This window comes from Anomaloglossus baeobatrachus, chromosome 3 (assembly GCF_048569485.1).
Source record: "Anomaloglossus baeobatrachus isolate aAnoBae1 chromosome 3, aAnoBae1.hap1, whole genome shotgun sequence".
Classification (NCBI taxonomy): domain Eukaryota; kingdom Metazoa; phylum Chordata; class Amphibia; order Anura; family Aromobatidae; genus Anomaloglossus; species Anomaloglossus baeobatrachus.
The window spans coordinates 548,563,172-548,587,086 of record NC_134355.1 but is presented as its reverse complement, the minus strand read 5'-3'; the positions used below and the strand labels follow the sequence as shown (position 1 = coordinate 548,587,086).

Sequence of the window (23,915 nt, the reverse complement as noted above, 5' to 3'; positions counted from 1 at the left end):
GACGCCGCAGGAACGAGGAACCTCTCCTTACCTGCGTCCCGGCCGCTATGAGGAAGGAAGGAGGTGGGCGGGATGTTCCGGCCACTCATCTCCGCCCCTCCGCTTCTATTGGGCGGCTGATCAGTGACGTTGCTGTGACGCCGCACGGACCGCTCCCTTAGAAAGGAGGCGGTTCGCCGGTCACAGCGACGTCGCCGGGCAGGTAAGTATGTGTGACGGGTCTGCACGATGTTGTGCGGCATGGGCAGCGATTTGCTCGTGCCGCACAACAGATGGGGGCGGGTACCCACGCTAGCGATATCGGGACCGATATTGCAGCGTGTAAAGTAGCCTTAAGTCCACAAGCACATTTTGAGTATTCGGTCAGCATGTCACATCAGTGTTTGTAAACCAAAACAAAGGGTGTGTATAAAATACAGGAGTGTTGACGTGTTTCTATTATACTTTTCCTCCTCTGATTGTTCCACTCCTGGTTTTGGACTACAAATCCTGAGGTAAAAAACTCACCAAATACTCAATGTGTGCACGTGGCCTAAATGTAGGAAAACTAAGAGGTGGAATAGTTACAATAGCTCCAATTATATCATCCAGCCATCATATATCATGAGCCTCTGTCATACATTTTGTGAATTTTATACCACATTAGTGTAAGTTTTCACAGTCTAAATATTTGCCACAATTAGTAAATCTGCGCCATTGTCTTTCCACACACTAGTATTAATACACAGGTCACGCTCCTATTGAACCACACAGCTGACATACTTTCCCTTTTAGAATTTTCACTAGATTTGATAGGAATAACTATTTTAATAGTGAAAACCCTTGCAGTACAATATAACGGTGTAATGGCACACACTGTTCTAGCGTGAGACGAGTTTGCGTCCTCAGCGGTGTAACCTGTCCTCCATAGAACAATATGTATAGGATGTAATAGCTATCATACATATTTATGGCAGCAGTCCCATTATGTGAAAATAACATCCACCCTAATGTGAACTGAGCCCAAGCCCAAAATACTGCGCCACAAATAAAATGTATCACATCCACAGAGCCGTCTAAACGCAGCTACAACCGATGCGGTGACAACCCACCGACTATGTCATCCTCGCATATTCTGGCATACAGCTTGATTACTCCATTAAAGCCTGAATACAGAAACAGTATCTATGTGCGAATACTCCAGGGGCTGCATCAGATCGCTGAGCTAAAAATAAGATGTTCATAAGGAGCTACTGCAAACGGGAAGATCAGGACAGGGCTCTGTACATGGCATAGAGAAAGCATATACCGTAGAGTAGCAAACATACACACCAGCAGAAGGGAGATTCAACGTCACTAATCATACAAATCATGGCATAGCACCAATTAGTATTATGTTTTTCTACCTTGCTATATGAAAGTACTGATAATTGTATGACTTTACAAGCATGGGGCCTGGGGGGGTATTTCATTTTAGGTCTTTGGGGTTACACATAGCATTTTAACATACAGTATGTTCAGTGGCTGTGTAGGGGCTTATGTCCAAAGCCCTTCAAAACGTGGTTTGGATGTATGCGCTGATGAGGGTATTGACTACAATAATGCGGACAAAGTAACAGCGTGCTGTCGGACATCATTTTCGGCTGTATATGCCTAGATGTATCCACATCTTGTGATTTACACTTGTTTTACTACTGTTATGAGACATTAGTTTGCCTTACAGCGTGACCACACTGCCTTAAGTAGAGATGAGCGGACCTGAGGAAGTTCGTATTCGCTGGGTTCAGCGGGTTGTTGGCTAAATATCACTTCGGGGCTCGGACTTGACCTGGACTTTATCCCAGAGCCTGAACCCCATTGGAAGTCACTGATTGGGCAGTTTGCCAACATACAGCCAGCCATAAACAGTATTTACAAGGGAGGGAGAGCAGTTTTTGGTTGTTTTTTTTTTTACACACTACATCCGAAAACGTTATTTTCACCCTCAGTGAGAGCCATTCAGAGACTGCAAATAGCCTTCACTGGGCCGAGCATAGAGTGTACCCGAGCACCCGTCGCTCAATGCGATTTACACTTGTTTTACTACTGTTTGGAGACATAACCTTGCCTTACAGCAAGACAACACTGCCCTAAGCAGAGATGATTGGACCTAGGTAAGTTCGAGTTTGCCGGGTTCAACGGGACGTTAGCTAAATATCAGTTCGGGACTCGGACTTGACCTGGACTTTATCCCAGAACTTGAACCCCATTGGAATTCATTGATTGGGCACTTCGCTCACATTTAGCCAGTTAGAAATGGTATTTCTGGGGCAGGGAGAACAGTTTTTTTGGGGGTTTTTTGGACACTACATCAAAAAACGTTGTTTTTACCCTCATTGAGAACCATTCAGAGACTACAATTGGCCCTCACTGGGTCGTGCACCGAGTATACCTGACCCCCCCGATGCACCATTTAACCCCTTTGCATACGTGCAGCACCTGAACTCCGAGCTCGGGTTCGCTCATCTCTAGCCCTAAGCGTTATCATCAGGGTGATTTAACACTTATCTTGGTTCTATTGTATTTATGTATAGATTTTGATGTTTTAATAGAGGAAACATCATTATATAATGGTATATTTATCTATTCTGGATATTATTTTGCCAATGAGTAATCGTGTAGGACGTTTTTCTTTTCACGTACAATGTTAACATGCAATGTAATTCCTCCTCTAACATCATATCTTATTTATAACACTGATGTCTGACCGTGTAGTCTGAGTCTTTGTTCTGCCTTCTGTCATGAGGCCTAGGTGTGGCACCAGGATGCTCCAATGAACTCCGTCAGTACAAAATGACTGCTCATACCAAGCACCGGTGGCCTGTACATCCTTAGCATGGCTATGACCAGTTCACATTCTCATCTACTTGTTTTTCATCTATCTCCGCCATGCTCTTCTTTGATTGACAGCTTTGACTTTATAAAAACAAGAGTTGGGTAGATTGAAAACAAGTACGTGAGAAGGTGCAAGGACCTGCTCAGCCACACCAAGGGTGCACCAAATGCATGTGCTTGGTTTGAACAGTCATTTTGTCCTGAAAGACTCCCTTTAAACTTAGCCACAAATATATTCATTAAAGGTGACAGCAGATTAGAATTATTTATATCAATACATGAATGGAAAACAAGATCAAGAAATAGAAGGACTCATGGCAGCTACAGTTATTAGTAGATTGCTTCTATTTTTAAAATGTTGGCAACTATATATGTTACACTGAGATGATGGATTAAACAGACGGTCAAGAAAGCCAAGTCTACATGATCTCAGGAAGAAAATAGCAAATGATCTGTAAACAGTTGTCTTGTACCATTGTAGATCCTGTTTAGCAATGTATACAACACACAAACTATGACCTAGACAGACGCTGACACATAAAATCAGCATTTAATTTCCTGGGAAGCTACAAGTAGCAATGTCAGGGCTGGAAAATGCAAACACACATACCAAATAATTACCCTTAAAGGGGTTTTCTCACAAAGTTCATTGCAATCAATAGATCTTGGAATAATAATAATTTCCACAATTGGATGTGATAAAAGAAAAGTTCCTGAGCTGACATAATCTTATGTATGTGTCCCTGCTGTGTACTGTGTAATGGCCGTGTCTGACCGTACTGACCGTACAGGAACATGGTCTGATCACACCACATCTCCTGGGCAGGGGAAGAAGCAAAAGAGAGTATATAGACATTATTACAGCATGGGATAGCGAATTATTCTTTCTTTGAGGTAAAACATTGCCTAAAAAAGGAAGGGAAATATTTTACCTCACAAAAAGAAGTGGTCCCATCCAGACTCCAAGATATGTGCATTCTTTGTACAAATGCACAGTATACAGAAGATTATCTGCACTTCTATGATTGGTATAAAGGGTACTTTGCACGCTGCGACATCGCTACTGCGATATCGTTGGGGTCAAATCAAAAGTGACGCACATCCGGCGCGGTAACGACGTCGCAACGTGTAAAGCCTAGATGCGCCGATAAACGATCACAAAAGCGTCGAAAATCGGTGATCTGTGTAGCGTCGGTCATTTTCATAATGTCACACGAATAGGAGATACGATGTTGTTCCTCGTTCCTGCGGCAGCACACATCGCTGTGTGTGAAGCCGCAGGAGCGAGGAACATCTCCTTACCTGCCTCCACCGGCTATGTGGAAGGAAGGAGGTGGGCGGGATGTTTATGTCCCGCTAATTTCTGCCCCTCCGCTTCTATTGGCTGCCTGCCGTGTGACGTCGCTGTGATGGCGCACGACCCACCCCCTTAGGAAGGAGGCGGGTCGCCGGCCAGAGCGACGTCGCAGGGCAGGTAAGTGCGTGTGAAGCTGCCGTAGCGATAATGTTCACTATGGCAGCTATCACAAGATATTGCATGTGCGACGGGGGTGGGTGCTATCACGCTCGGCATCGCTAGCCGATGCTAGCGATGTCGCAACGTGCAAAGTACCCCTAAGGGTGATTAATGCAACTATTAGGGTATGTGCCCACGAACCGCACATGCAGGAGACCGTAGCTGCCCATGACCATGATTCGCACGCACAGGAGATCGCAGCTGCCCATACCCACGATCTGCACATGCAGGAGACATCAGCTGCCCGTGTCCATGATTCTCACGCACAGGAGACCGCAGCTGCCCGCATCCACAATCCGCACACGCAGGAGACTGCAGCTACCAGTGTCTACAATCCACAAACGCAGGAGATCGCAGCGGCCCATACCCACGATCTGCACATGCAGGAGACTGCAGCTACCCGTGCCCATGATGCTCACGCACAGGAGACCGCAGCTGCCCGTACCCACAATCCACACACGCAGGAGACCGCAGCTGCCCGTGCCTACGATCCGCACATACAAGAGACCTCAGCATCTGTGCCCATGATCAGGGTTCGGATCTCTGCAGACTTTTGCTGTGTTTTCCGATTGAGAACACTCGCGTCTCCGTAGCATAAATTGACATGTTGTGGCTCAGAAAACTGTGCCGCATGTCAGTTTACGCTGCGGAGAAAAGAAGCACAGAGGGCAGGACATTTCTATAAATCCCATCCACTGTGCTTGTACTGTACAACGCTGGGTTTTGGACTCAGTGAAAACACTCTGCATCCAAAACGCTGCTATTCATGGTTGTGGGCACGAGCCTTAAAAGGCCTCTTCCTTCCCAACAGAAGCCCCTGACATGAGGGCGCGCTGTGGACAGCCTTCCAGCCATCACTAATATAAACTACTTCAGAAATCCACCTTACTGAAAATGCTGCAAAAACAACCATGAAATGATTCACTTGTTCAATCAATCAACCTTTGTCTTGGCCTAGGGATATCACTCAGGTACAGGACAGATTATTTCCAGCCTCGCTCCAACATTAATAATGGAAGTACCGCAACCAAGCTGGGCGTATCTTTTACAGCGACCTGAATGGAAACTCTGAGATAAGGAATTGGAGCTTTAGATGGGTTTACTTTCCATAACAGCGACCCGAATGTATTGGAACGTCCCTAAATGCAGTGCTATTACACATAATGCCCACATTATATAGTGTATGCATCTGATAAATCCTATCTGTGCGGGGTCTGAGAGGAGTACACGGTGTATTCAGGGGGAGGATTCATTACGGCCACAGCCTGCATTCAGCTCATTAAATATTAACCATCCACGTATGTTCTACTGTGTTCAATACATTTGTCAGCTAGTTATGTCTTCTGGCGGACAACCCCCGTGCTATCAGATCTGGATAATATTATTTTCCTGCAGCGATTCTTGATTACAATTCAAGATCCCTTTTCTTGCGAGAAAGCCTGGCACCTTAGCTGGTAACAAGTCAAGTCCATCATAAAACCTGCTCAGCACTAATCCTTCTAGAAACACACATGGAAATACATTCTGTTCAAGAGCAAACAGAGGATAACAAATTGGCATCTGCAAAGTAGCACAATCCTTAAGAATAAAGTAACTGCAAAATAACCTTAACTTTCCACACTGCAAAGCATTCAGGAATTTTGTTTACTGGCAAACCAATGTAAAATAAAAGCCAAGAAGTAAAATAGAAAAAAAGGTAAAACCTTGAAAACCCAACAGTGTTCTGGTCACTGCCTCCACAATGTTGTGCAACCTGTAGGCGGTTCATTTTGGGGAACCAGAAGAACAGATAACAGTATTTTGCTGACTTGCTTAACATACCTACTCTACCAGAGGTCATCCGCCTTCACAGCAGGTCATGTAGAAACCTGGCAAAAACTGTATGGTGTCTGCAGGACTAAGAACAGGCTCTTATATATATTTGTATTTCTCTATTATACCCAGTGTGCAGCGTTTTATGGATTTACTGGATATACCGTGTTTCCCCAAAAATAAGACCTACCCTGAAAATAAGCCCTAGCAGGAATTTTCAGCACTTTCAGCATAAGGCTTAAACATAAGCCCTAGCCTTAAAATAAGCCCTAGTCGCGGATCAATAATAAAGTGTCCATGCAGCTAAAAAAGTTAAAGAATCCTGCAGGACACTTCATTATAGAAAGTGAGCACCCCCCAAAAGAAAGAAGACAGAAGACCCCACAATCATACTCACCGGATGCCGAACAGGAGGATCTGCAGTGGTACGCATCAAGACAATGCAGTGGATCGCACACCCGCTCATATCAGATCACACACACACACACATCAGATTGCACACCCACATCAGATCGCGCACACATAAGATTGCACACCCGCACATATCAGATCGCACACCCACACATATCAGATTGCACATCCACACACATCAGATCACATATCAGATCGCGCGCACACACAAATCAGAATGCACACCCACATCAGATCACACATCAGATCGCGCACCTGCACACATCAGATCGCGCACACATAAGATCGCACACTCGCACATATCAGATCACACACCCATACACATCAGATCGCACATCAGATCGCGCGCACACACAAATCAGATCGCACACCCGCACACATCAGATTGCACACACACATCAGATTGCACACACACATCAGATTGCACACACACATCAGGTCGCACATCAGATCGCGCGCACACACACACACTCTCCACATCCAGTGATACCATTTGCTTCCGGCCCGCAAGGGAATCTGGGATGCAGTGTAGTGCAGAGCGAGGACCTGTGGTGGAACGCAGTGCCCTGGTGCATTTTTCAGGGCAAAAAATAATATAGGACAGGGTCTTATTTTCAGGGAAACACGGTAGTGCAATGTCTTTTAGTTGCCATTATGTTCAGATGACTACTACTGGAACCATGGCTATTCATTGCTGGTTTACACGTACCTTTATATTTATTATTTCATTACGTAGTAGATTGCCATCTTTAATTTCGAGCCAATGCTGCTCATATTTGCTCTCAGAGTCCTTGTTACTGATTTTGTAAAAACAACATGGAGGTAATAATAGCGCTGTAGGCTGCATGTTTGTGTCTGATGAAGGGATGGACACTATGATACAATCCGCTGCCCTTCTGATGGAGCACAAGAATGGAAATGAAGAGCGCGGATGTGAACAGAGCCCAAGAGATTTTAACATAATTGGTCAGCATTAGAGATGATGAACCTCTAATTGTAATATCATTAGTGGTTATAGAGTATATAACAAGATATATTGCATTCACATCCTTGGACAGTAGGGTAAAAGCAAAGTTTGTGAATGAAACAACATAAAATCATTACAAAAACTATAATACTATCATAAATTTAGTACTTACGATCAAGTCCATTGATGTATCGCATTGTAATTTCACAGTGACCCCATACAGCGCTGACAATAGGGTAAAGTTTTTTCCCTTTAAGTCCTCTGAAGGCAACTCCTAAATATTGTCCATCAACGATGAAGCTAAGAGTTCCCTCATCCATGTCTAACACTACTAGCAAAGAGTCTGGGAGTACAAATGCTTCATCAGGTTCCAGAAAAGCTGGATATGTAACACCAGGTTGGTTTTTACAGTTGTAATAGAGTTTGTTTCGTCCTAGGTCCCAGCCCCAAGACTCACTATTGCTTCCTACCAATGAAGTATATCCAACTGAATGTAAAGGGGCATCACCCGTTGCTACCCCCACAACAGCATGCGTTCCTCTTTGTCTTGTAGGCCAATGAATTTGCCAAACATGAAGGCCTCTTGTGTAGCCAACTTTCCCTCTGATGCAGTCTGTACTTTGTGCAACTGGGTGCCGGTGGAACGTCAGACGGTCGTCCTCCTTCACGAAGATATTCAAAGACCGGTCTTCATTGTTCCAAGCATGTTTGTGCTGAACTTCCAAAGTAGCCATGGGCATATCCAGCAGCATATCTAGCCTAGCAGGTTTACAAAAGTCAGGGCCCCTTAGTTCCCTTTTGACCGGTCTATACGGGGGGTCCCGTACATCCACAGACTTTATACTCCCTGAGATCTTCTGACCCATTTCTTTCTATGGGTTGATAAAAAAGGGACAGGGTAGGGGAAAGGGAAGATGTTCCTTTGTTTCCTTCTGTTACCTCATTAAAAAATGTATATGGAAGCCAGTTACTCTTGCACCACAAGCAGCCGATGAAGACCCTCAGCAGACCAGCACTCTTCTACAAAGCTTTTCCTGGAAGAAATGAGAACAGTATATTAGTTTGGGACGAATGACATAAGTGGGTTTGTACATAAAATCAAGTTTCTCAGCCTTGGACCTTATGTTCCTAAACATTGTTTATCTGATATGCGTATAATGTGTTGCCAATTAATAATTTCTCCGTTCACAGTTGTTGCATAAAACTGATTCCATGCTTTATCCGAGAAGCCTGAAGAGAACAAATCTAAAATCTGAGAAGTGCAAGAACCCCGGAGATAGCGCAGAATTTCATACTCTAAATGCTTCTCAAACTTCAGAGGCAAGATACTGTACCACGTACAAATCACAAGACGTAATGAATGCACATCAACTGTGTCTAGGTCCAACTTTGTGCCAAATATGTAGTGTAAAAACAAGCGAAAAAAGAAAAGGTTTCTCTGAGCGAGGGCACGTTCTCTGATATCTTCTAGCTACTAAGCTTGAAATGCTACACAAATTGTAAAAACTTCAGAGGCCTCTCCTATAGACATAAGTCTATATCTTTCCGAGGAATTGGGGGCAGCTGACAGGTTTAGACACCCTGCACAGACTCTGACTAACTAAAAACAAAATGTGCCTGAGAATGTACAGAGCTCACAGTGTGCTACACAGACAATAACTTCCTCTGATTCATAATGGGATACAGACACACACCGCTTTCCTTCCCTCCACCCCTCCATAAGTCTAGCCAAAGCCTCGCCTTTGGATGTAAGAACATTATTCACATTCCTTTAACTAACGGTTCTCCGTTGGACATCAGAAGACACTTCTTCACTCTATGGACGATTTCAGATTTTCTATATATATTCTGCATGTCAGGTTTTAATAAAATATAAAATGTAGCTATAATATATGCTATGTAATAAGTAAAAGACCGCTGCGAGTCACACCAGCAAGGTCACAGATATCATCATAATTGGATTTATATATTACCCAAATTACCCAATTTAAAAATCATCTATTAAATTGGAAAATATATGCTAAAAATGAATCAGTAACCCTGACACCTATAGCTTCCATATGTATTAGACAAAAGGAAAAAGAGAATAGACAAGACCGATATACTTTTTTTTTTTTCAAATACAGATGGAGAGGACTCTGCAAAAAGGTAATGTTACAACTGCAGCGGTTAAACCATTACAATTTTTATTACCTACTGTACCCAGAAGAAAAATTATTAATGCACGACCACTGGGTGCCCCAAGGATAAGAAGAACAGAGGTCCTGAGCCCCATTTCATAAGAGTAAGGGCTCTTTTCCACTTGCGATAAAATAATCACTGCGATACTCGTCTCTAAAACGTGGACGAGTGTCATGTGCATGGTCTGCGTTTTTTTTCTCACCTAGCATCCGTATGACATGCGAGTGTCATGCGAGTGCCGTGCTAGTACCGTGCGAGTGTGTAGATTTTTCTTACCAAGGATCCGTGTGACATGCGTATGCCATCCGTATGACATGCGTATGTAATGCTGTGCGATATTTTTCTCGCACCCATAGCAAGTCTGGTGTGATCTACGCAGCCATACGCGGCACGCTGCGATTTGTACCTCAGCACGGTTAGAGCTGAAGATAAAATAGCAGAAGGACACTGATTCATTGATTAACATTGGTGCGAGTGCAGTCCGATGTTTTATCAGATCGCACTCGCACATGAAAATCGCAAGTGGAAAAGAGTCCTTAGGAGCAGTGGTCACAAATTCGCACTTCCACTCTAACTTCCAAAATGCGCACTTCCACTCTAACTTCTAAGATAGCCATGTACAGCTCACAGCCGTCACCATCCTTATAGGCCTTTTAGATGTGCCGATTGTAGCACTAATCAACCGCCAACTGGCTACATGGAGCCAATCCAAGGTTGTCTTCTGGTCTGTTTAGACCGGCTGTCCAGAATTTTATGCACACAGAACGACCATTAATGACATCGCTCCGTGAGCACAGAATATTACATTATCGGTAGTACATCACCTGTTTCAACACGACCATGTGCTGCTGATAACGAAGATCTTTAAGCTTAAAAATAATTGCACTCAATGAGCAAACATTTTGTTCTCTGCATCATTACCACCACGCTTTGATGCATTCTTACACAAGATGTTGTTTGATGTTGTGCTTGGTTCCCAAAAAAACCCATTAAAAGACAACATAAAATAGAAACTGGCAGAAGAGAGGAGCAACATTTTAAGAACCATTCATCAAACATAAAATCTTTACTAAACTATACTAGACATAGCCAGATGTAACCATGCTGATTTTATTTCTCAAAAAAAAATCTGATCTCTCTGGCACAGCTCGCACTTAAAGTAGCACTCCCACTAATATTTTTATTGATTAAAGTATGTGAATGTGGATGCAATGTACAATGTAGTGTAGCAATTGCAATGTAGACCACGGGTGGGAAAAATTCTGGGCTGTTCCTGACCAGGAGTGACCTATGGAGCTTAGTTCTCAGAACAAAGCTCCATAGGAATTGATGGATTTCTTTTTAATTAAAGGAAATCTGTCACCAGGTTTTTGCTCCCCTATCTGAGAGCAGCATAATGTAGAGACAGTGTCCCGGATTCCAGTGATGTGTCACTTTCTGAGCTGTTTGCTGTCATTTTGATAATCAATATTTTCTCTGCTGCAGATGTAGAAGTTATACAGAGCTCATGAATATGCTGGACTACCTGGCAGCACGCCAAGCAGTCCTCTAATGATAATCTCCTGCTGATTAAACAATGATTTTATCAAAACTACACTAAGCAGCCCAGTAAGTGAAACACCGCTGGAATCAGGGACACTGCCCCTACGTTACTGCTACTCTCAGATTAGGTGGCAAAAACCTGGTGACAGATTCCCTTTATTAAATTAGTGAGTGTGGGGGATTCTTTAGTAAAAAAATATTTTTCATGTGTGTGTTTTTTCACTGTATATTTACTGTGTCAGTAATGAGAATATCTGATAGATGCCTACCCATTACTAACCCCTGAGCTTGATATCAGATGAAATAAACCCCAAAAGTATTACCCAGATTGCCACCACACCAGGGCAATAGGGAAAAGCCAGATGAAGTGCTAGAATTGGCGCATCTAAAGTTTGTGCACTTCTGGGATGGCTGCAGGCAGCTATTTTTAGGATGCGAAGGGTCAAATAACCATGGGCCTTCCCAACCTGATAATACCACCCCCAGCTGTCTGCTGTACCTTGGCTTTTCATCATCAATAGGGGAAACGCCATTTAAATAAATAACTTTAAAAAAATGGCGTGGGATCCCCTCTATTTTTGATACCCAGCCAAGTAAAGTAGATAGATGAGGGCTGCAGCCCGCAGTTGTCTGCTTTACCAGAGCTAATTATCAAAAATAGAGGGAACCCTAAATATTTTTTATTATGTACTTTGTTCACAGCAGTGGACAGGCATGTTCCCCATTCAATAAAGCTTGTTGATTGGCTGTGCTGCAGCCTGTCAACAAACTTTATTAGCATATGAACAGCGCCCGAACTCCAAACTCGGACACAGACATTTTTCATTTTTCGAGTTTGAGCCCCATACACCCGGTGTCTGGTATGAACCCCAAACTTTACAGTCCAGGTTTGCTCATTTCTAATTTCCGTCCCCAATCAAATGAATGGATCCTGCACTAGATCATTTTATTTCTGTTTTTGAAATCCCAAAATGGATCCAAAAATGGAAATAAACTACAGGACATGTGAACAGAGCGTAAAGAGAATATGATCTGATGTAATCACAGCAGACAAAATTACTGGTGCACTCACTGGGTTACAGTAAATTGGGAGGGAATGAGTCATTCTGAAAACATTGAGCTAAGAATTACACACAAGGACAAGAAATATTACTAACATTTACTACTGTACATCATCGAGAGACAGTTGCTTCAGACACATCATGTCATTTCAACACCGCCAAGGTTTGTTATTGTGCTTGCTGTTAGCGAGAAGTCAGAGACTGTACGTACTGTACTCCTGCCTCCGATATTCTCTATTTTCTTTCCTTTGGAGATCACATTTGTGACAATTGTGTGGATCTGATTGAACTTTGTGTTGCTACCAGATGTTATGTAACATTTGCAATCGTTTACGATTTCAGACATCAAAGTTTGGGTTCTGTCACAATGAATTACTGCCAGTGACGCAACACTCCTATCTGCAAGGCACCAAATGTGATAAAAGGGTTTATGTCAAGTCTCCTAATTAAAAACAGAAGAAGGTATTTTTGTTTTTCACAATTTTTCTCTCATTAATATTGACCAATCATAACTGGTCAATATTAATGAGAGGAAAAAATGTGAAAAACAAAAATACCTTCTTATAGCATGGGGCATAGATCAACAAACTTAAAGATGTGGTTCACTACTTATTTTTCCACGCCACATCGATATAATGTTGAGAAACAAGGCTTCTCTCAAATACCTTTTGTTGCTAATAGTGCCTGTGAGCGGCACTATTGCAGTCCACTCATCCCCTTCCCGTGACCCCCCAGGCTCCGTGACCTCTGATGTCTGGAGATGTCATTTCAACTTCCAGTTGACTTGACATCACCGCGGCCGGCTCCAGTCTTCCTGAATGACTGGGCTGTGGGCAGCGTTTCACCACTTATCGCAGCCCAGCATCACAGCGCAGCATCTCCCTGCTCTCTCCTTAACTGCAGAGCGCCGCAAGCAGGACCAATGCTGGGCTGTGACGAGTGGTGAAACTACACGCACAGTCCAGTCACTCACGGGAGCCTGGGGCCAGCTGCGGTGATGTCAGGTACACTGGAAGTTGACCTGACATCACTGGACATCAGAGGTCACGGAGCCCGGGGGGTCACGGGAAGGGGATAAGAGGACCGCAATAGCGCCGCTCACAGGCACGATTGGCAACACAAGGTATTTGAGAGAAGCCTTGTTTTTCAACATTATATTGATGTGGATTGGAAAAATATGTAGTGAATTACCCCTTTAAAAGCAGCTTTTGACCAAGTATTAAAGGCCACCATGCACATTAGACGTCTGTTGGCCAAATAATGGTCGCTTTTGGTTCAGCCGGCAGCCATCTCAGCTTCTCTTCCATATATAGGAGCACTTGTTAGGCCATCTGCCCTGTGTTCTCTATGAGATACCTGATGCCAGAAGTGTCTGGTGACGTCTTATCTGCGGGAGAGAATACAATCTGGCAGTCGCAAATAAGACATGCCAGATCAATATTTCACCCAACAATAACTTGTCTGGAGCACCCATGCATATTAAACTTTTGGCCGAACTTGTTGATATCGGTGGGTTCAGCTGACATTAGTCTAATGCATATCTTGATCCCCTATCTACAAGAGAGGTCCTCAATAGCATATCAGTCTGACATTTGGCACCCCAGAAGCTGTTTTTTGATCCAAATGTGTAGAATATTAACCCTTTTAATGGAGCTGCTCAGCAAAGTGTAATGGCCACTCCTGGCTGCTGCAGGCTACCACAGTATAACGTCTATTTTTAAAAAGAGGAGCTTTGCTGCAGTAGCCGGAAATGTCCAGCAGTGTCTATTACAACATGAATGGAGCTGCGCTTCACAGAGATTAAATGCAACTACTGCAAAAAACTGCTGATCAGTGGAGACACGGTGGGTGTCAGGCCCTTAAAAGTCCGCTATTGATGACCTACTCTTTACATGGATCATCAATGGACCCCAATGGACAACTCTATTGACTAATTGACTGTTGGGACACAGAAAGTAAAAGGAAGACGGGTGGGCAGGAAGAATAGAAGGAAGAGAGGGAGAAAAAAAGAGAGAAATGAGGAAGGTAGGGTTCGTGGAAGGGAAGAAGGGAAGTCAGGGAGAAGGTAGGAAGGAGACAAGTCAGAGAAAAGGAAGGAAGGAAGAAAGGAAGGAAGAAAGGAAGGAAGGAAGGAGGGAAGTCAGGGAGAAGGATGGATGGAAGGAGGGATGTCAGGGGGAAGGAAGGAAAAAACAAAAATGAGGGAAGAAGGAAGGAAGGAAATAAGGAAAAAACAGAGAAATGAGGAAGGAGGGAAAAGAGAGAGAGAAATGAGGAAGGAACGGAGGAAGGATGGAAGGAAGGAAGGAAGGAAGTCAAGGAGAAGGAAGGAAGGCCCGAGATTTTTTTATGTTCTTTCAGAATAAGTTTAATTGTGCATTAATAAGACAAGTTGCATGTTTCAAACAACTGTACCTAATAAAAAAAATATATTTTTTTATATAAAGATATGAAAAAATATAAGATACTGAAAAAATGTGGGGAGCTCAATGTAGGAATACTTGATCAAAATGATTTTACTACCAGTGTCATCCGTACAATTTCACAAATAATACTCCTGGAATATTTTTAAGATATACTGTAACTTAATAGTGGTTTATCACTTTTTCTTTTTTGTGATAGTTTGTCTTAGTATATATCCATATATTCTTTTAAATTTCATATTAAAAGTAATATCTTAAAAAAATATTGCTGAAGCATTATGTGTGAAATTGAGCACAATGCAGGGCTGCATGGCTACATTTAGTGATGAATAGAAGAGAAATCTAAATCAAATCAATATTTAGTGTGACTGTTCATTGCCTTCAGAGCAACATCAAAGCATCCATTCTTCTAGGAACTCTTGCACACAGTTTTAAAGGAACTCGGCAGGTTGTTCCAGAAATCTTGGAAAACTAACAACAGATGGTCCCCACAGAGGCCTGATCTCAACATCATTGAGTCTGTCTTGGATTACATGAAGAGACAGAAGCCTACATCCACAGAAGATCTGTGGTTACTTTTTGAAGATGTTTGGAACAACCTCCCTACCGAGTTCCCTTAAAAACTGTGTACAAGTGTACCTAGAAGAATTGATGCTTTTATGTTGTTCTGAAGGCAATGGACGGTCACACCAAATATTGATTTGATTTAGATTTCTCTTTTATGGATTCACTTTAATTTTGTTAATTAATAAAAATAAACTATTAACACTTCTTCTTTTGAGAGAATTTTGCCTAAAACTTTGCATATACCTCCAAGTTACAATAAAAATCCTAACTTAGATTTTTGTTTCGGATCATTTAAGAAAATAATGTCTTCAAATACAGGTCTAAAGTCATGGCTCAAGAACCTTCCAAAACATTTTTATCTGCCAAAAATATTTTCCACAGTGAACATACTGCACTGACAAAACAGAGACACCATCCAATATCCAGCTCAACGCTGAACATCATGTGGTTATCCATCAACACAACTTTCACACTGTACCATGACACCTCAGTTGACTATCAATTAATAATATAAAGTGATAATCTATGGTTACTGGAGAACTTGAAATAATAACCTAGTTTCATTTGGCTGCTGGATGTTTAGTCTGATACAAACTGTTAATGAATTGTTCGGCACGTCCACATGGTTTTAGGTTAAACAAAGTATATAGCGAATATTGTACAATCATTGGACACATTCAATTTCCTGATTATCTACTGCTAATTTTGTTTCATTTAAAGGAGCCTTCCACCCCCAAAACTCAATTTTAATTATTTAAATAGTCATACCAATACTCTAATATTCTCAGATATGATTTTCCAGAAAGCAATAATTTATTATTCAAGTTGCGGTGCTTAGTTCACCCACGGCAAGGCCAAGTACACTGCTCTACCAACCTACCTCTATGTTGATTGACAGTGCACACTTGTCCAGAGCGAGTGCCGGTTGAGTAGAAAGCCTAACTATACGCATGCACACTGACACTTCTGGAGCTGAGTGGGCACTCACACATCCCTCTCTCATGTCTGCTTTGACTGTCAACCCCAAGCAGCGCTCACTCTGGGCAATCGAGCATTGTCAGTCAACAAGGGGCAAAACTCTGCACTGAGAGCCTGGACATGCCTAACTTGCTTAATAAAGTTCATTTTTGGAAAAAACATTGGAAAAGCTACAGGCAAGATTAGCAGTGAAATTCACAACAAAGACATTGCGGTTTTAATGCAATTGGAGGAAAAGTGTGAACGGAGCCTAAAGGTTACTTTACACGCTGCGTTATTGGTACCGATATCGCTAGCGAGCGTACCCGCCCCCGTCAGTTGTGCGTTATGGGCAAATCGGTGCCCGTGTCGTACAACATCGCTAACACCCGTCACATAGACTTACCTTCCCTGCGACGTTGCTCTGGCCGGCGATCCGCCTCCTTTCTAAGGGGGCGGTTCAAGCGGCGTCACAGTGACGTCACATGGCAGCCGTCCAATAGCAGAGGAGGGGCGGAGATGAGTGGGACGTAACATGCCACCCACCTCCTTCCTTCCGCATTGCCGGCGGATAAGGTAAGGAGATGTTCGTCGTTCCTGCGGTGTCACACATAGCGATACGCTATACACAGGTACGAACAACATCGTACCTGTGGCAGCAGCAATATTAAGGAAAGGAGCGACGTGTCAACGATCACCACAGTGCCAGTCACACCTGCACGCACCAAAATCCCAGTTCCCACTCCAAACCAGGGGTAATTGGCTAGTCACACACAAAGGGGATTGCCACCTAGAGGGGGGAGCAAGTCCAGGGGACTGGACAACCTGGTGGAAGGGGACAGAGAGCAGTGAAGTCAAGACAGTTACATAGTATAGAGGGAAGTGGAAACATGTGCCTAGAGCTGGGTCATGTAACGGTGACCGGGGGCACAGGAGAGTGGTCGCCAGGGTAGGTACACCTGAGTACCACTGGGACCAGAGCACCGACGGGGCACAGGGCCCTAGGCCAGGCACTAGCTTCAAGTGGCCTAGCAATTACCTGCCCAGTGAGGGGACCTTCACGGACCTCACTGACCCACAGATCCGGGGGCACCAGCAGTAAAGCAAGAATCAGGGTTCGGGACACAGACCGGCCCTACAGGGTCCACACTGCCCGCCGTATGGACAAGGAGACTGCCAAAAAGGACAGTCGGGCCCCAAATCAGTTCCAAGCTACGGGGACCCAACCACACTGAGGGTGCCGGGGACAGAGCAACCGAGTCATCAAGCTGGCACTGGAAGTACACGGACCTGAACCAGTCGTCCAAGGGTCCACAGTGAGTAAAAAACTGTTAAACTGCATTCCCCGGTGTGGCCTCCCTTCGTCGGCGAAAGTCTCCACCATACATCCCCTGGGTTAAGCCCTACCTGTGGAGGGCTTACCACCATAGCTGCCATTACCACCAGCCCTAGGGGTAACCAACTCAGCAGCAGCGGTTCCATCACTTTAACCGCAACCCGCAGGTGGCGTCACACTAATGACTTTCATCTCCCCTGTAAATACTCCCCATTAAAAAGCCCCCAGGGCACGGGACCGGGCAACGGCCAGCAAAGTGACATTCCCCAGTTATAAAGCGCCCGGGACCCAGTACCCCATAGCCCTGGGCGACACAAATGCTATCCATGTTTTTACATTTCTTAGTCCATACATTTACTGTAAGAAGAAGTTTTAAAAGCATGTAAAAAAAAAGGTTGTACAATTACTGTGCGGTGCAGATATGAGAATGCAGCATTAATTACAGGCGAGGCCATTTTTCACTGCTCGCTTTAATGCTTGCACATCCATCATTGCTATTAATTCAGCAAAAGACTTCAATATAGTCTGCAGATTGGAGCAAGTCCATGTGCCAAACGATTGCTCATAAAGTCTAATAGAAAGTTGGAGCATTGTAGATGGGTTAACCACAAAGCTACTTTTGTTACCAAGTATATAATAGATGGAAGAAGATATTCACCTATTCTACATTCTCTGGTTACAATGGAATTTAGAGTAAGGTATAAAACAATATCCAGAACAGACAATAGACAAGAAAGTAGTTATGTAACATTTTTTAAAAAATGTTCATTAACCCTTTGCTATTCTGTTATACAGAAATAAAGCATACTTACCTTATGGTGCTCCTCCACTTCTCTTCCAGTGATGCCTGGTTCTCCTGCCGGTCTCCATTCTTCAGGGCGCTTTACACGCAGCGACATCGCTAGCGATGTCGCTACCGAAAGCACCCGCCCCCGTCGTTTGTGCGTAACGGGCAAATCGCTGCCCGTGGCGGACAAAATCGGTAGTGCGCATCACACGTACTTACCTTCCTAGCGACGTCGCTGTGAGCGGCGAAGAACCTCTTTTTTAAGGGGGAGGTTCCTGCACCGTCACAGCGACGTCACACAGCGGCCCACCAATAGAAGCGGAGGGGCGGAGACCAGCCGCATTAACGACACGCCCACCTCGTTTCCGGCAGGACGCAGGTACGTTGTTGTTCCTCGTTCCTGGGGTGTCACACATAACTATGTGTGCTGCCTCAGGAACGACGAACAACCTGTGTCCAGCACCAGCAACAATATTTGGGAAAGGAACGACGTGTCAACGATCAACGATTAGGTGAGTATTTTTGATAGTTAGCGGTCGCTCGTTGGTGTCACACGCAACAACGTCGCTAACGAGGCCGGATGTGCGTCATGAATTCCGTGACCCCAACGATATCTCGTTAGCGATGTTGTTGCGTGTGAAGTGGCCTTAACTCTTCTAGTTAGTAGGCCACTACTCTCCACTAGAGACGGAATGAAGCAAGTCTTGTCATCTCATCTAATAGCTATCACCTATTATATGGATAGGTGGTAACGGTTTGTAACTGGAATACCACTCTGAAGCTCAAAATCAAACCTACTGTACTGGCATTTAGAGGCCAAGCCCCAAAAAATCCTCATATGAGAGCAAATTCACTGGCAAATTCCCGAGGCACTGATTTGACTGATGGCGACTTCGTACTGGGAAACCAATGACACATTATCGGAGTAACCAGAAATCTAAAATGGAATTGTTAAAACTATACAGTCCTTTTATTGGCCCATAAGGAAGACATATGGAAGCCAATTTTGTACAGCTGTCCCCAATATGGTTTCAAGTTAATACATACATTTTCTTTGAATATGCACAGTTGGTAATATGGAAAACAGGTTCTGCTTTTTAACCCCCAAAACAACGCCGCTGACTAAATCCAAGGATACATGCACAATTAAGCTTGTGAGGAGCTTTTTGGAGAAAAAAAATGCTAAGAAAAAAAAAGCTTGTAAAATGACTGAAAAATCCATGGAACACTCTTCCTATTAATTTTTATTGTAAAACCATTTTGCTGCTCATATGTTCAGTCTTATGAAAGTTCTTTCTATTTCAGGTGAAGAAAAAAAATAATAGCACGTCACTTCTTTGAAATGGATCAATATGTAATCTGCTCTAAACTAGGCACTGTCCATTTAAAGGCGGCAAATACCATTAGAGTAAGGCTATGTGCGCACTTTGCGTTTTTTCATGCGTTTCCGCAGCGTTTTGAACTGCTGCGTTTTAATGCCAAAATGCATGCGTTTTGATTTTCAAGCAAAGTCTATGGGAAAATTGGGCTTTCTTGTGCGCACTATGCTGTTAAAAACGCAGCATTTCAGTTGCAGAAAATTTTGGCAACATGTCATTTGTTTTTGCCATTTTGGCAGCGTTTTGCTAACATTAGAGTCAATGAGAACTTTCACAACGCAATCTAAATAAAAATCCTAGCGTTTTACATGCTTTTTTGATGCAGAAAACATGCTTTTTTGACAAAATAAACACATGCATTTTTTTACTTCATAATAAGGGCATGATATGTCCCTTTACACAAACACATTCATTAAATTAATGAAAATTCATAAATTAACGTTATTTTATGCATAAATATTAAAACACAGTTATAATTGTAATAAAATTTGCTATTTTGTGTATGATTTTACTCATGATATTTATTATCATTTTTTTCCGTTTTTTTAAAGTGTTTGAATGTTTAAACTTTATTTAGCAGTGTATTTGTATTTAAAACGCATCTGACTTTAAGCAATGAAAAAGCATGTAAATCGCGGTAAAAACGTGGCTAAAACGCGGTTAAACGCAAGCGCATTTATAGCGTTTTTGTGGTCAAAACCAAATTTGACAAAGACAATTTCAGCCAGAGGATGCGTTAAGAACTGCAAGTAACTCAACACAAAGTGCGCACACAGCCTAAAAAAGGTTTACAAAACGCTCTAAAAAGTCTTCAAAACGGCACGACGAAATGATTCAAGAAAAGAAAAACTGCACTTCAGGAAACTTTCCTTCTGTGGGGAGTTTCTGCATGTTTCCATTGTTTTTGACCCCATTAAAAAAATTCTTTGTGTTCACGAAGCCTAAAGGGTGCTTTACACGCTACGACATCACTAACGATATATTGTCAGGGTCACGGTGTTTGTGACGCACATCCGGCGTCATTAGCAACATCGCAGCATGTAACACCTCTGAGCGACCTTAAACAATCGCAAAAGAGGCAAAAATCGTTGATCTGTGACATGTCGTTCATTTACCAAAAATCGTTGTCTGGTCAGTAGCGAGGTTGTTTGTCGTTCCTGCGGCAGCACACATCGCTATGTGTGACACCGCAGGAACGACGAACATCTCCTTACCTGCGTCCACCGGCAATGAAGAAGGAAGGAGGTGGGAGGCATGTTCCGGCCGCTCATCTCCGCCCCTCCTCTGCTATTGGGCGGCCGCTTAGTGACGCCACAGTGACGTCGCTATGACGCAGAACGCACCTCCCCCTTGAAGGAGGCATTGTTCGGCGGTCACAGCGATGTCGCTGCAAAGGTATGTGCGTGTGACGCTGCCGTGGAGATAATGTTCACTACCGCAGCGATCACCAAATGTCGCACGAACAACGGGGGCGGGTGCTATCGTGCACGACATCGCTAGCTATCGCTAGCGATGTCGCAGCGTGTAAAGCACCCTTAACATTTTGTTCAGGACAAAAAGACTGACAGCACTCCCAAAATTGCAAAATTTGAAATTTGGAGGACAGGTGCATAACTGAACATGACACAAAATGACAAAAAAAAACGGTTGCACTCTGAAATGCTAAAGTATGAAAACCATGACTGTAAGAGTATAGACATGCATTACTGCAAAAGGAAATCTAGGAAAAATTGAGATATTTAGCATACAAAAATAGCCATTTTCCTATCTGACCAGTAGCCATGTCCAGGCATACCTCGTATACTGAGTATCTACTCCGAACTGAAGCCTCTCTCTGGGTTTAAAAAAACCTCCTGTTTATACTTTTGCATTTCAGAGGGCAATTGTCTTTTTTTGTCATTTTGTGTAATGTTCAGTTATGCACCTGTCCACATTGCAATTTCGGGAGTGCCGTCAGTATTTTTGTCTAGATTAATGGAGGTCATGCCTTCTGACTGTGCACCCCTCCCCCACTAGCCACAGGTGATTGTATTCATTATAGATGGTTCCTACTCAATCATATAGAGGAGGTTTTTCTAAACCCAGAGAGAGGCTTCAGTTCAGAGTAGGTACCGTATTTTTCAGACTATAAGACACGCTTTTTTTCCCCAAATGTTGGGGGAAAGTGTGTGGGGTGAGTGTCTTATAGTCTGAATGTAGGGCTGCGGGGAATGAGGGTGCTGCGGTGGAGCGGGTCATCGGCGGCATGCGCAGGCTATAGCAGCCTGCCATGACCACGTGGACCCGCTCATTTCATATGTATGCATCCTCCCGCCCATCATCTCTCAGCGCTGAAGCCAACGCTGACAGGTGGGCGGGATGATGGGCGGGGGATTCGCGCATAGTAAACAGCCGGCCCGCTTGATTACCCCTGGCAACTACAGCCTGGAGTGATCATGTGCGGCTGTAATCACTGCTCCACGCGCATCAACATCAGAGCGGGGGGCAGTGAATAAGTACGGTATACTCACCGGTCGTTCCCTGCAGCATTGCGATGTCCTCCTGTCTGCCAGCCAGCTGATCTGTGTAGAGAGTGGTGAGCACAGGGATGATGTCATCGCTGTGTCACCGCTAGTCTCCACACACATCAGCGAGCCGGATGACAGGAGGATATCGCGATGCTGCAGGGGAACGGCTCCACACAGGTCAGCGGCGCTGCTGCTGAAATAGAGGAAGATGATCGATGCTGCAGGGAGTGAGGAAAGGTGAGTATAAACGTTTATTTTGTTCTGTGCAATAAGATACAGGCCATATAGCAAGATGGGGTATATAGCAGGATGAAGGCATATACCAGGATGGCGGTATATAGCAGGATGAGGGTATATGAGCAGGATGGTGGTATATAGCATGATGGGGGTATATAGCAGGATGGGGCTATATAGCAGGATGGGGGTATATAGCAGGATGGGTTATTTATCAGGATGGGGGTATATAACAGGATGGGGGCTATACCAGGATGAGGGACATATATACAAGTATGGGGATCATATACAAGGCAGGAGGATCATTACCAGGATGGGACACCTTAGTAGAGAATTTGGGGACATTACCCCCATAACAGTATCAGCAGCAGATCCTCGCCCCATAAGAGTGTCATGACCACATATTTTGCTTAAAATTTTATTTTCTAATTTTCCTCCTCTAAAACCAGGGTGCGTCTTATGGTCCGGTGCGTCTTATAGTCCGAAAAATGTGGTACTTAGTATGCGAGGTTTGACTTGACGTGGCCACTGGGCAGATATGAAAATGGACATTTTTGTGTGCTAAATATTTACTTTTTTCTTAGATTTACTTTAGCAGTAATGCATATCTATTCTTACATTCATGGTTTTCATACTGTAGCATTTTAGAGTGCAACTGTCTTTTCTTAACATTACAGATCAGACCTCCATGCTTGGAGGAAGATAAACTGCAATACCACGCAAAGCCTATGGACACCAGTGGCACTGTTTTTAGGAGGAACTCCACCATTTGTTGTAATCCTGGATAACCTTATAACAATGATTTTTCTCATAATTGATGTACTCTAATATTTCATAAGGTAGAAATACAGTCTTTCTTTCTAATGCCTTGATCTACACATAAACATGTCTACTCGCATTATATATAACATTCTGGTAAAATAACTGTAACCATGTAATTGACAAATGTTACAATTAGGCAACTTTTATAGAAAAATAATTTAATTTTTGATGGATAGGAACCAGTATGTTCTTATGCAATGGAAAAGATTACAAGGGATATATGATACACTATCAGGTGCAGAGGCTAATCTGATCACAGTCTACTAATCTGGCAAATTGTGGTCTGGATGCCTGATCCTAATTGCATGTTTCGTCCGTTGCAGCAAGTCTGCTGCTTTTTGACCAGACAGGCAAGACAAAGAAATAAAGCCCACGGGATATTCCATTCATCTCTGAATATCAGATTCTTATGTTTCCTGTCAATTGCACCAGACTAATTTTAGCTGCAGAAGACATAAGTATACTGGAAAAAACTATACGCCTATGGGTCCAACCAACAGACTATGTTTATCTCAGATATCCAATGTCTGGAGTGTTATGGACAAGAATCAAGGTAATTA

The 23,915-nt window shown here is 43.5% G+C and overlaps 1 protein-coding gene across 1 annotated transcript in view; it reads right to left on the bottom strand.

Moving 5' to 3' along the window:
• Positions 1-23,915, bottom strand: part of SPSB4 (splA/ryanodine receptor domain and SOCS box containing 4) — a 207,437-nt gene that overhangs the window by 117,623 nt on the left and 65,899 nt on the right. Inside the window, exon 2 of the mRNA XM_075338626.1 lies at positions 7,732-8,593. Within this exon, the coding sequence (XP_075194741.1) occupies positions 7,732-8,425 (694 nt within the window). The 5' untranslated portion in view covers positions 8,426-8,593. The remainder of the gene's footprint in view (positions 1-7,731; positions 8,594-23,915) is intronic.